The 11,363-nt window shown below is 64.8% G+C and overlaps 1 protein-coding gene across 3 annotated transcripts; it reads left to right on the top strand.

Moving 5' to 3' along the window:
• Positions 1–32: 32 nt before the first annotated feature.
• Positions 33–4,728, top strand: LOC142363158 (uncharacterized). 3 transcript variants are annotated; one of them, XM_075435905.1, is made up of 2 exons: positions 33–373; positions 2,438–4,728. In XM_075435905.1, exon 2 carries the CDS (start codon positions 3,722–3,724, stop codon positions 4,451–4,453), a length of 732 nt encoding a protein of 243 aa, XP_075292020.1. In that variant the 5' UTR covers positions 33–373; positions 2,438–3,721; the 3' UTR covers positions 4,454–4,728. The 3 variants fall into 3 exon arrangements, with proteins under 3 accessions (XP_075292020.1, XP_075292018.1, XP_075292017.1); XM_075435903.1 differs by having other exon boundaries at positions 354–640; positions 2,442–4,728; XM_075435902.1 differs by having other exon boundaries at positions 354–640.
• Positions 4,729–11,363: the final 6,635 nt, after the last annotated feature.

Below are 11,363 nucleotides of genomic sequence, written 5' to 3'. Positions count from 1 at the left end.
CACACCACCGAGCGCGGGCGGGCTCGGCTAGAGCGCCGCCCGCCATAGAGAGCGCCGCGCACCGCCAAGCGCGGCCCCGCCGGCTGTAACGAGCTGGGAGGCCGGCGTGCAGAGCGCCGCGCGCACCATAGAGACCTGGGCGGGCGGATAGAGCGCCGCACACGCAGACCATAGAGACCTCGGTGTGCTGAGAGCGTGGAGGCGGCGGGAGCGGCGAAGTGTCTCAGGGCAGAGAGGCTGTCGCTGGAGCCGGGAGCCGTGCCGGGCGAGCGAGGAGCGGGAGCGCGACGAGGCCCTTCACGTCTTTAACCATAGAGCGGCCCGGCGGGAGACCATAGAGAGGCGCGCACGCAGCGTAGAGCGTCGCGGGGTTGTGTGTGAGGGGTGACGCATGCGCAGTGCGCTGGGGCAGGGACAGGCCGCCGCCGTATTGCCGGTGGCTGCAGGGCTGGGACCGGGGCCGGGGCCGGGGCCGGGGCCGGGGCCGGGGCCTGGCTGGGGGAAGCGGCTCTGCCCCCCGCCGCTTCCCTCGGCCCGGCTGCGGCCTGCGCCCGGGGCCGGACGAGGCGTGGCAGGCCGCGGGGCCGGGCCGGGCCTTCGGGAGCTGCCGCGGGGGGGGTGCAGACGCGACCATTTTGAGGTATAAAATGCTGATTTTCATCTAAAGGCACCGCAGCCCCACCTGGGGGGGAGGCTGGGGGGCCTGGGAGGGCGTCGCAGGCCCTAATGGTGCCCCGGGGCTCCTCCCGGGCAGCCCCGCGGGTCCCCCTGCCCCGAGCAGGGGGGGGAGGCTGCGGGGTGCTGCCGGAGGACCACGGACGGGGCTGAGGAGGAGCCCGCCAGGCCCTGTCCCCCACCGCAGGTCGCTGGGGTCGCTGCCTGGTCTGGAGGGGGTCCCGGGGTGTCCCCCGTTGGCTGGGGACGGGCTGTGGGGGTGGCCGGCCCTCCCAAAGCAGCCCAGCCCTGCCACTGCCCCACACGTCGGGCGCATCCCTAGCAGTGCCCAGCGACAGGACAAGGGGCAACGGGCACAAACTGAAGCAGAGAAAGCTCCAGCTGAACCCGAGGAAGAACTTCTTCCCTCTGAGGGTGACGGAGCCCTGGCCCAGGCTGCCCAGGGAGGCTGTGGAGTCTCCTTCTCTGGAGATATTCCAGCCCCGCCTGGCCGCGGTGCTGTGCAGCCTGCTGTGGGTGACCCTGCTTGGGCAGGGGGTTGGGCTGGGTGACCCCCAGAGGTCCCTGCCAACCCCCACCATGCTGGGATTCTGTCGTGCTGAGCTCCAGGGTGCTGTGTCTGGGTAGACAAACCGCCCCGGTGCGGGGTCTGTGCTGTGCCGTGATTTCCATGCCCGTTTTTCCAAAATCGAGGCTTTTTGAGTCCTTCCAGTTGCTGTGCCGTCGTGCTGCTGGGTGTGCTGGTCTGGCAGGAGGCAGAGCGGGCGCCTACTGCTGTTGCCTTCGCGGCAGGGGGACGCGGTGGCATCACCGAGCAGCCTGCTACTTTCTGAGAGTTTGTCAGGAGGGGGTGAGGTGGTGCCTGGAGCGGGCAGGGGAGCTGCTGCTGCCCAAAATCTCGGTGCGGCTCCCAGGGGGGATGAACAGCCTCGTTGCTGGGTGAGCTCACGGCGCAGGCATCTCGGCCTCCATGAGAATTTGTCGCGGGCCCTTCCCCGGCTGCCGGGGTGCGAGCGTGCCTCGGTGCCGGCTCCCCGGAGGAGGCAGCGGCTGCGTGGGTGACGGCTGGCCCCGTGCTCCTCGCGCTCGGGCAGTGCCCGTCACCTGTCCCTTGGTCCTTGTCCCGCGCACCCTGGTCCTGGCAGGCAGCCCCGGTCCCGCTCCCGCCGTGCCCCGGCGCCCGCAGCCCCTGAGCCGAGCAGGGACTCGCCCGGGTGCCTGCGGGATCCAGGGCTGCTGGCAGGGGTCTGGGGGTGATCCCCCTCCCGTGGCAGCGCCCGCTCCTCGAACTCTGCCCTTCCATGGCACCTACTAGGACTGCAGTCACCTCTGAGTGCCTGCCCCTTACAGCGGTGCTGGTCGGTGATTTCAGGAGGGCTGAGGGCACAAAGCCCATCAGGAGAACCTGGAGTGTGCAGCTGCGTTAAGGCAGTGAGCTGAAACCCGAAGCAAAGCCCCCGCTGCGGCTCGGATCCCGACGCGGTGTGCGGCCGCCGGCGCCGCGCTCGAGCCGGGGGCTGTCGGAGCCGAGGGTCCCTCCGGGCACAGCGCCCGGCTGCCCGTGGGGCTGCTTGTGGTGCCCCTGGCTTCGCTGCTCCGGTGTTGCTTCTCCCCGAGGCCACGCTCCCTCTCCCAAGAATGCATCACGTCCCCATGGAAACACAAGTGCTTGTTTATTTGACTTGTTTCAAGGGGGTTTTTTTTGTAATTTAATGTAATTCCCTCTCTCTCTTTTGTTTTTTTTTCCTTTGGTGATTCGAAGGAAGGAAGGAAGCCCAAACTCGGATGTTTGTTTATTCTCTCCTGGCCGACGTTCCCTTGGTCGCGCTCCAGTGGCCGATAAACTGGCAGGGAACCGGAGCGCAGAGCACGGCAGAGCCTGGGAAAGGCCGGGACCCTGCTCCCCCCGGCCTCACGTCACGGCTTCTCTCCGATCAGCGTGGCCTGGGGGCCACGTGCTGCCAGCTGCCTTCACTCGCTCCGCTCCTCTCGGACGGGCAGCGCCTCGGTCACCAGCTCCCGGCCCGCTCTTGGTGGGACGTCTGCGAGGAGAGCATCTCCCTGGAATCCAGGTTCCCTCCACCCTGCCCTGGTGTCGTCTTCTCAGCCCCTGACCCATGGCACGGCTGGGACCCGTGGTTCACAGAATCACAGAATCCCAGCATGGTCGGGGTTGGCAGGGCCCTCTGTGGGTCACCCAGCCCAACCCCCTGCCCAAGCAGGGTCACCCAGAGCAGGCTGCACAGCACCGCGGCCAGGCGGGGCTGGAATATCTCCAGAGAAGGAGACTCCACAACCCCCCTGGGCAGCCTGGGCCAGGGCTCCGTCACCCTCAGAGGGAAGAAGTTCTTCCCCGTGTTCAGCTGGAGCTTCCTCTGCTTCAGTTTGTGCCCGTTGCCCCTTGTCCTGTCGCTGGGCACCACTGGAAAGAGTCTGGCCCCGTCCTCCTGACCCCCACCCTTGCAGATACTTAGAGGAAGCTGAGAGGGAATCTCTCGAACAGCGCAGACCCCCACCGTGGGTGTCTGGGTCCAGGGAGGAGAGCGCACGTGGCCGAGGGTGAAGGTCTCTCCTTCGGCACGGTGTCACCTGCCCCTTCCACGGTCCCGGCAGCCGCTCGGCACGCTCCCAGCTCCGGGTCCCTTCTCCCGCGCCTGCGCCTTTGCCAAAGCGGCCGCCGCCAGCCGTGCAGCCTCTCCCTGCGGAGAAGGGCCTTGGGCACGGGGGGGGCTTCCCTGGGGATGCTCTGGGGGGTCCCCGGGCTCTGTGCGAGGCCGGGTCACCCCGGCCCTGTGCGGCGCAGCAGCCCCAGTGCTGGCTGGCTGCCCGCCGGCCCGGGCACTCGTTTCAGGGGATAATGTGTAGCTTCGATGCTGCTAATTGGAGCTCTTTCCCTACGCTTCCTCCTTTCAATCTTCGTCCGCCCTCGGCTCTGCAGGGTCAATAAGTGATTCGCATTAAAGCAGCGTCTCTCTCGGTTCCTCTGCCGGGGGGGCTGGGAGGAGGGGGCTGCATCAGCAGGGTGAATCCTCCAGACCCCCTGGGGATGGGAGACAAATCCTTGCAGGTCTCCTCCATCCAAACCTTCTCCTCCCACGCGGCTCTGCTGCCTTTCCCCGAGCCCCTGGGGTCTCGCTGCTCCTTCTCTGCCTCCCCCCCTCGCCTCGGCCCCTGCCTCTCCTCCGTCTGGTCCCCCCGCCCCGGTCTGCCCACCAGCAGACAGCCGCTATCGATTTTCCTGGTTCAGCAAAACCCAGCCGTCAGGGAAGCCTTCTGGGGCCGGGCGGCGGTGACACGCGTGATGGCAGAGCTGCAAGCTGGGCGCGAGGGTGATGGGGAGAGCCGTCACGGTCCCTCCGGTCCCCGCCAGCGCTGCCTCGGTTATTTTGGGAGCCCTGGGCAGCTCTTCCTCCCCAGTGCCCTGAGCAGCTCGGGTTCTGAGATCCAGTGGTGGGGAAATGCAGCTCCTCCACGGGACCCTTCTAGAAACCTTCAGTGGGGAAAGAGGAAACCCTCAGCCCTCCCCGCTCTGGGGATGAACCGTCCTTTGCTCTCTCCAGACAGACCAGGTGGATCTGGACATTCTTTCCCTGAGGAGCCCCTGATTTTGTCAAGGCCACTTTCCAGCCTGCTGTGTGATGACCCCGGCGAAGATGCTTCGGATCGTGGCGCCTTGGAGAGCAGCAGCCAACCTCCTCCCCTGGCCATGCCCGGGGGGTCTTCCACATCTCCCGTAGCGTGGGAGCAGGAGGGATCCTTCCCAAATGACTGCAGATGAAGAAGAAGCCATTGCACCTAGGAGAAGTGGTAAACGGGGTCAGGAACCGTGAACTGACTTAACTTCCCGATTTCTACCAACGTGCGCTTGGTGATGTCCTCCAGAGAGGGAGGAGTTGCCCAAGGAGGTCAAAGGGAGCTTGACCAAGGGATGGCAAAGACAAGCCCTTCCTTTGAACTTGATCACCTGGGCCTTTGTTGTGGAGCGGCAGGTCCTCTCCCGGGCTGCTCTCACGCCCTCCACTCGTGGAAAATAATAAAACCTTCAGCCTCGCATTGCCCCTGTAAGAAAACCTTCAGCCTGACATTGTCCCCCGCCCCGGGAAAACGGGGTGTCCCTGGAGAGACAGACACCCCGGGGGCCGGTGCGGGGATGGGGCAGCACCTGCACCTTGCTGGTGAAGACAGGGGACGGGTGAGCCTTCAGACAGCACGGGGTTCCCCTCCTGTGCTGGGGGTGGGTGCTCTTCCTGCCCCAGAGCAGGCATCTGGGGAGGGAGAAGCTCGGCCTCCCCTGGGGGTGAGCGGGAGAGGGTGGGGTGGGTGTAAATCCGGGAGCTGAGTGCTCCGTGTGTCCAAGCTGAGGGTTGGACCCACGTCCCCAGGTCTGCCGCACGGCTCCTGCACCAGCTCCCCACCATCGTCGCTGTGCCCGATCCCTTGCATTCCCCCCACCACCCCAGGGATACCCGTCACCCCGGGGCCACCGCTTTGGCCGCTGCACAGCCCCTCTCCCCACCCGTCCCAGCTTTCCCACTGCCTGCGGCTGAGCCTGGCCCTGCCCCAGCCTTTCCACGGCCCCTCGGGTCCGGCTCGGAGCCGAGGAACGCGACTCTCCAGCCCTGGATCTCTTTGTCCTAAGAAGTGGCCCTGGGGGGGTCTTGGTGTCAGGGCGCTTGGCACAGACAGTGGGGTTGTCCCCGTGCAGGCAAGCCCCCGTGCTCAGCCCACCCCGGCAGGGCAGCATGGAGCCGCAGCATCCCTGGGGAGCATCCCTGGCTGACCAGGACATAGCTGGCCACTCTGGGAAGCCCTGGAAGTCGCTGAGGGAGAGCCCAGCCCCATACAGGGAGCTTCAGCCTCCTCCTCACCATTCCCAGCCCGTTAAGGGCCTTGAAGCTTCTGTGCTGCTCGCTGTCCCCAGCTCTGTGGGTGTCGAGGAGTGGGGGTGTGGGGCTGGAGTTCACCCCGCATTGGTGCCGGTGTGCGGGGAGACCCCTCCTTGTTGCGTGCTCAGCCCCCCGTTCCTCCCGGCTGCGGGACCCACTGCGCCGAGTGCCGGTGGCTGGGATCTGCAGCTCCAGCCAGTGCCGAGAGGTGGTTTTTGGGGGGGTGCGGGCAGCTGGGGGACGCTGGCGTCACCCCCCTCTCTCCAGTGGAGCCCTGAAGCCTATTTTGGACGATGCTGGGAACCGCAGTGAGGGACGGATGAGCTGCGTTTGCGAGACGTTGGAGCTGAGCATCAGCTCACCACGGGTCTGACCACCACCTCCCGGCTTCGCTGGGAGCTCCTCCGCCGGGCTGGGGGTGGGAGCAGCCCACCCACCCTCCTGGCCCCACCTGGAGCCCCTTGACCCCGAGGCGTTGCCTGCGTGTCGGGGGTTTGCTGACAGGCTTCGGGCATCTTCCGCCGTGCCGTGTGCGATGGGTGGACGTGTCTAGGGGGTCACACCAGAGCGGGCACCCGCGGGGAGGTGGGAGAGGGGCTGTGTTGGGGGGCAGCGAGGGAGGGGGTGTCTGGGGATTGCGGCCGTGGGGCAGAGCCTCTCCCTCTCAGCAGAGGAAGGCAAGGAGCTGAGAGAAGGTCGGCAAAATTTTTGCCCGGTCCAGAAGCGCTTAGGCAGGAGGGTCCGAGCCTCCGGATAACCACTGTTATTTAATTTATTTTTTCTAAATAAAAAAAAGGAAGGAAGTTGATAAATAATGTAAAGTGGAGAATGCATTAATGAAAGAGAGAGCGAGGGAGAGAGAGGAAAAGAGAGGAAGGGACAGGGCAGAGTGAGAGCGCGGGGAGGGAGCGAGATATTCCTGCCTTTATCGATTGGCTACGATTACATTAGAGCTATCAAATATTCATACTACATTCCACAAGAGGTCATTGTGTGTGTGTCTCCAATTTAGCTCTGCCCTGGCGCAGGGAGCCGGCTCCGAGTGGGAAACGGGCTCCAGCCCCGGGGCTGCTGGCTCCCCCTGGCCACAGGGGTCTCACGGGGGGCCGGGTGGGCTGCCGGGACAGGGAGTGCGTGGGGAGGGGGCTGCGGAGGGGCTGCGCAGCTGTGCTGGCCCCGCGGGTCCTATGCAAAGCCCTTGGGGGCTGCGGGGCGTACGTGGGCACAGCGACCGAAAGCAAGCCAAGAAGACACGCTCCAGCACCTTGCTCCCCCCTAGCAAGGATTTCTGCTCCCTCCCTGGGCGAGCTCAGCGGCCGGGGGTCGCTGCTTACTGGTCGCTATGGGCTGTTCCTTACATGGGAGCTTCTTAATGGGGGATTTTAACTGGGTCGTTCCCTGGGAAGGGGTCAGCCCAGGCCAGGAGAACAGGCAGGAGGTGGAGGAGATGCCTCCTGCCGCCGTGCCCATCTGCCAGGGCATGCCGGCTCCTCCATCCCCTCCACGCTGCCTTTGCCGGCCGGGATCCTCACGGAGATGGGTGCCGCTGGGAGAGGACAGAGAGGGAGAAGGACCCGCAGCCTCGCCGGTGCTGTTTCAGCACACAGCTCAGCGGCTGGAGGGACCACTCAGAGTGGGCTGAGCCCTCCTCACAAAACCCACCCGTGGTGGTTCTTTGCCCTGGGGTGGCAGCGGGGGGACCGCTGCCCGGTTTTACCTCCCAGCAAGGCACTTCCCTTGCCCGTGCCTCAGTTTCCCCGTACCTCCACCTTCCCGCAGCATCGCCGGGGCACCGCTGCCATCCCCGCAGCCCCCGGCCCCTGCTGCCCTCCGCCCCGCCGCGGCCCCGGCCGGCGCGAGCCAGCGCTGCGTTCTCTCCTTACATTAATAAAAATTTTACAGCGCGGTGGCAGGAAATGCATTTTCAGTTCATCTGCCGCAGCTATAAGATTACCAGGAAATGGCTGGCTGGCCGGCGGCCAGGGGCTGCCAAGGGCCGGCACACACCCGGCGCGGGGCAGAGGGAGAAGGCGAGCGGGGCCCATCGCGCTGGCGGGCACCGGGCTAAGCCCATGGGACCGATCCCGGTGGTCCTGGATGTCCCCAAGGTCTGCCAGGTTGTCCCGCGCCAGCTCCGCCGGTGCCCTGGGTGCGAGGGGACGTGGGGTGAGGGATGCTCCGAGCTGGCGGGGACGGATCCGTTCGCTGTTTTGGGCAGCTGGGGTTGTTGATGGACTTCTGCTCCATCCTAGGAGCAGCAGAGCCCCGACGGGCTGCAGCCTCCGCTGAGGCTCGGCCGTGGTGGGACAGCGGAGAGGCGGAAGATCTGGGGCTGGGACGGGGAGGGAGCGCGCACCGAGCGGGGAGGGTCTCTGCAGAGCTTGGTTACTCCAAGCCACGGGATTCTGGGCCACCAGGCTGGGCGGGCGTCAAGAGGAGCATGGCGGGGTGTTCAATTATTTTTCAATGATGCATCAACTGGGGTGCATCAGGAGGAGTGTGGGCAGCAGGGCGAGGGAGGTTCTCCTTCCCCTCTACACTGCTCTGGTGAGGCCCCATCTGCAGTGCTGTGTCCAGTGCTGGGCTCCCCAGTTCAAGAAAGATGAGGAGCTACTGGAGAGAGTCCAGCGGAGGGCTACGAGGATGAGGAGGGGACTGGAGCATCTCTCCTACGAGGAGAGGCTGAGGGAGCTGGGCTTGTTCAGCCTGGAGAAGACAAGGCTGAGAGGGGACCTCAGAAATGCCTCTAAATATCTGCAGGGTGGGGGTCAGGAGGATGGGGCCAGACTCTTTCCAGTGGTGCCCAGCAACAGGACAAGGGGCAACGGGCACAAACTGAAGCAGAGGAAGCTCCAGCTGAACATGAGGAAGAACTTCTTCCCTCTGAGGGTGACGGAGCCCTGGCCCAGGCTGCCCAGGGAGGCTGTGGAGTCTCCTTCTCTGGAGATATTCCAGCCCCGCCTGGACGTGGTGCTGTGCAGCCTGCTCTGGGTGACCCTGCTTGGGCAGGGGGTTGGGCTGGGTGACCCACAGAGGTCCCTGCCAACCCCGACCATTCTGTGATTCTTCTGTGAATTTGTGTTGTCTTTAAAAAAGCGGGGAGGGGGGGTAGGTGTGCCGGCTATAAATACCTCCGAGGCGGCGGTGCTAATGAAGGGAGGGAATTGCGAGCAGCCCCTCGGCGAGGAGGCCCAGCAGCAGAGCTGGCTCCAAGGTCCCGGGGGACGGACGTGGTTTTTAGGCTAGGCAGGGTTTTTAGGAGAGCCCTCTTGGAGGTGACCGCCGCCGAGTGCTGGAGCCGGCTTCTGCGGGTGGGACAGCTTCGGGCCGTGACCCCCTGGGTTCCCGGAGCCTGGACATCGGGCACCGGAGCAGAGCATCTTCTCCAAAGGTGGAGGTGATGACGCCCTGGGGCTGCAGCTGGGCTGGCTCTGCCTTCCTGGGGTGCAGCGGGTGCTCCCTGCGCTCGGGGTGCTCTGACCGGTGGCCGGGGGGCTCAAGCCCTCGGCGTCCGCTTGGCCTCCCGGAGCTCCTGGCTCCCTGCGCAGGGTGCTGCTTTGGGGCGGGGGGGACCCTCGGCTCCCCCAGCCCCGCCGCGGTGACGGCTCCGCTCGGGTCCCCGGGTCCGGATGGGAGAGGACACCCGGGCAGCGGGAAATGAGGGATGGTGAAGGGGGAAAGCGAGGGGTGAGGGAAGGGAGTGGAGCAAGCAAGGGAGCAAAGTGTGGGGAGAAAGCAAGGTCTGAGCCTTCCTGAAGGTTTGTGAAAGTTGAACAGAAAAGAAACCCTGGTTTGCGTGGAGGGGAGCAGCTATTTTTAGCCGTGGGTAGGATGTCAGCTCTGAAAATAGCCTGCTACCAGATCCTAATGAAATCCTCTCTCTTTGGCTCTCACCCGGAGCGAGTTTGGAGGGGGAGGATCGCTGTCACACCCGCAGCCGAGGAGCTCCTGACATTCACAATGACTCGCCGGATTTTTTTATTTTTTTATTTTTTTTTTTTTTCCTTTCCTTCCCCCTCCGGTTTCTCCTATTCTTCGCCGGCTCTGCCTTACGCCGAGCAGAGGAGTCACCAGCCAAAAAAGTGAATGCGGGGGTGGTGCTGCTTAGCTACGGCCAAATCCCAGGCAACATGTGACCAGACTGGCAATTTAATACCAAGCCTTTCCCCCTGCACACGCGCGCGCCCAGGCTAAAGTGACATTGAAAGGGGAACTCAAAGTGCTGAAGGCAAAGAAACTGGGGGGAGTTTCCTCCCCCCCCACCGCTGCCTCCATCCCCGGGGACCGAGTTTTGCTCCGTGGGGTGTGAGAGGGCTTGGTACCCACGCCAGGGGGGATGCTCGGGGCAGGCACCTGGGCTGGGAGGGGACCGAGAGGTGGAAGATCTGCTGCTGGGCACAGAGAGCTGAGCACAGCCGGGCGGCTGCGGGAGGGATATCTGAGACAGGTAGTGGAGCTTGGTCTGGAACCTCTGGGAAGCCTGAGGAAGACCCGAAACAGTGGCTGGTGGCTGCTCCTACAGAAGATCAGGGCGGTGGAGAAGCATCTCGGGGAGTGTGGGGTGTAGGAGCCGGGGAGAGAGATGGCACTGAGGGCTTGGGGACAGAAGAGACGGTCGTGGGAGCACCACGTCCCTGTCAAGCCGGGGACTGAAGGCACCGTACAGACACGGGCTGGATGAAGAGCAGGAGTCCTGTGGATGCAGGGTCAGGCCTGGCAAGAGGGACTGGTGCTCCACAGGCTTTTCTGAGCACCTTCAGGGTCCGGAGGGTGCAAACCACTCAGTGCTTGATTCCCTGGTGGGCGCAGAAGCGGGTTTGGGGTGGGGAAACACACCCCACCCGCCTGTGGCACCCCGCACAGACCTCAGGCTTTGGCTCCCCTGAGGCAGATGCTCTGATGGGAACGGGAAGCCTTCCCCTGCCGAAGGAAGGTCCCCGTGCGGCGAAGGACCCCGCGCAGCCGGCCGGCTGACACGGCGCGAGGGATCCAGCCCCCACACCACCCAGGCAGCTGCCAGTCCTTCCACGGAGCTGGGAGATGGAGTTAGGGTTCTCCCAGTGAGGAAACGCTGGTATCGAGAAGCCCCCCGACAGCTCCGTCACCAACGCGCCACCCGGCTTTACCCACCCTGCTCCAGCTCCCGAGGAGCTCAGGGCCGGGGTCTCTGGGTCACCCGGTTGCTGCTCGAGCCACGTCTTGGCGCTGGTTTCTCTGCTGGGAGGGTGGTGTGGGTTTGGGGAGGGGACCTCGCGGGGACAAGCACGGTTTCTGTAGAAGAAGAGCTGCGGTGGAAGCGCAGGGAGCCCGTCGATGCTCTGGGATGCCCAGCGCTTGGCGCTTGCAATGGGGAAAAAAAAAACCCAAACCTCTACTTTTGCGTTCCCCCTCCGGTGGGTTGGCGTGCTGGGTACCAGCTCAGCCCGGGTGCTGGATGCTGTCCCCCGAGACGACCCCTCCTGCCTCGCTGGCGCGTGGGGACGGAGCCATCTGCACCGGTGAGTCAGCAGGACCCACTTCACACTTCTCCGTCAGGATCCGCTCCTCCTGACGGAACGGGCAGCTCCTGGCAAGCTCCGTCAGCGCGTTACGATCTCAGCCCATTAAAGGGACGCATCCTGAGCTCTTTATTGATGTTTTATGCTGCCTGGCTCCATCTTCAGAGAAAAACTCTCGTTGCAGTCAATGACTGCACCTCGGCGGTGCTGCGGGCGGAGTGAGGAGCTCAGGATCCGGCTCAGCTCCGTTGCCACAAGCGCTGGGGTTTCACACCAACGCGGCCGAGAGACGTCTCGGGGCCGG

This window comes from Opisthocomus hoazin, chromosome 14 (genome assembly GCF_030867145.1).
Source record: "Opisthocomus hoazin isolate bOpiHoa1 chromosome 14, bOpiHoa1.hap1, whole genome shotgun sequence".
NCBI classification, from domain to species: Eukaryota; Metazoa; Chordata; class Aves; order Opisthocomiformes; family Opisthocomidae; genus Opisthocomus; species Opisthocomus hoazin.
This window is presented reverse-complemented; position numbering and strand designations above follow the sequence as displayed.

Bases quoted from the DNA above. Each gene is read 5' to 3' on its own strand.
- LOC142363158 (XM_075435905.1), top strand. From the start codon at position 3,722: ATGGGAGACAAATCCTTGCAGGTCTCCTCCATCCAAACCTTCTCCTCC.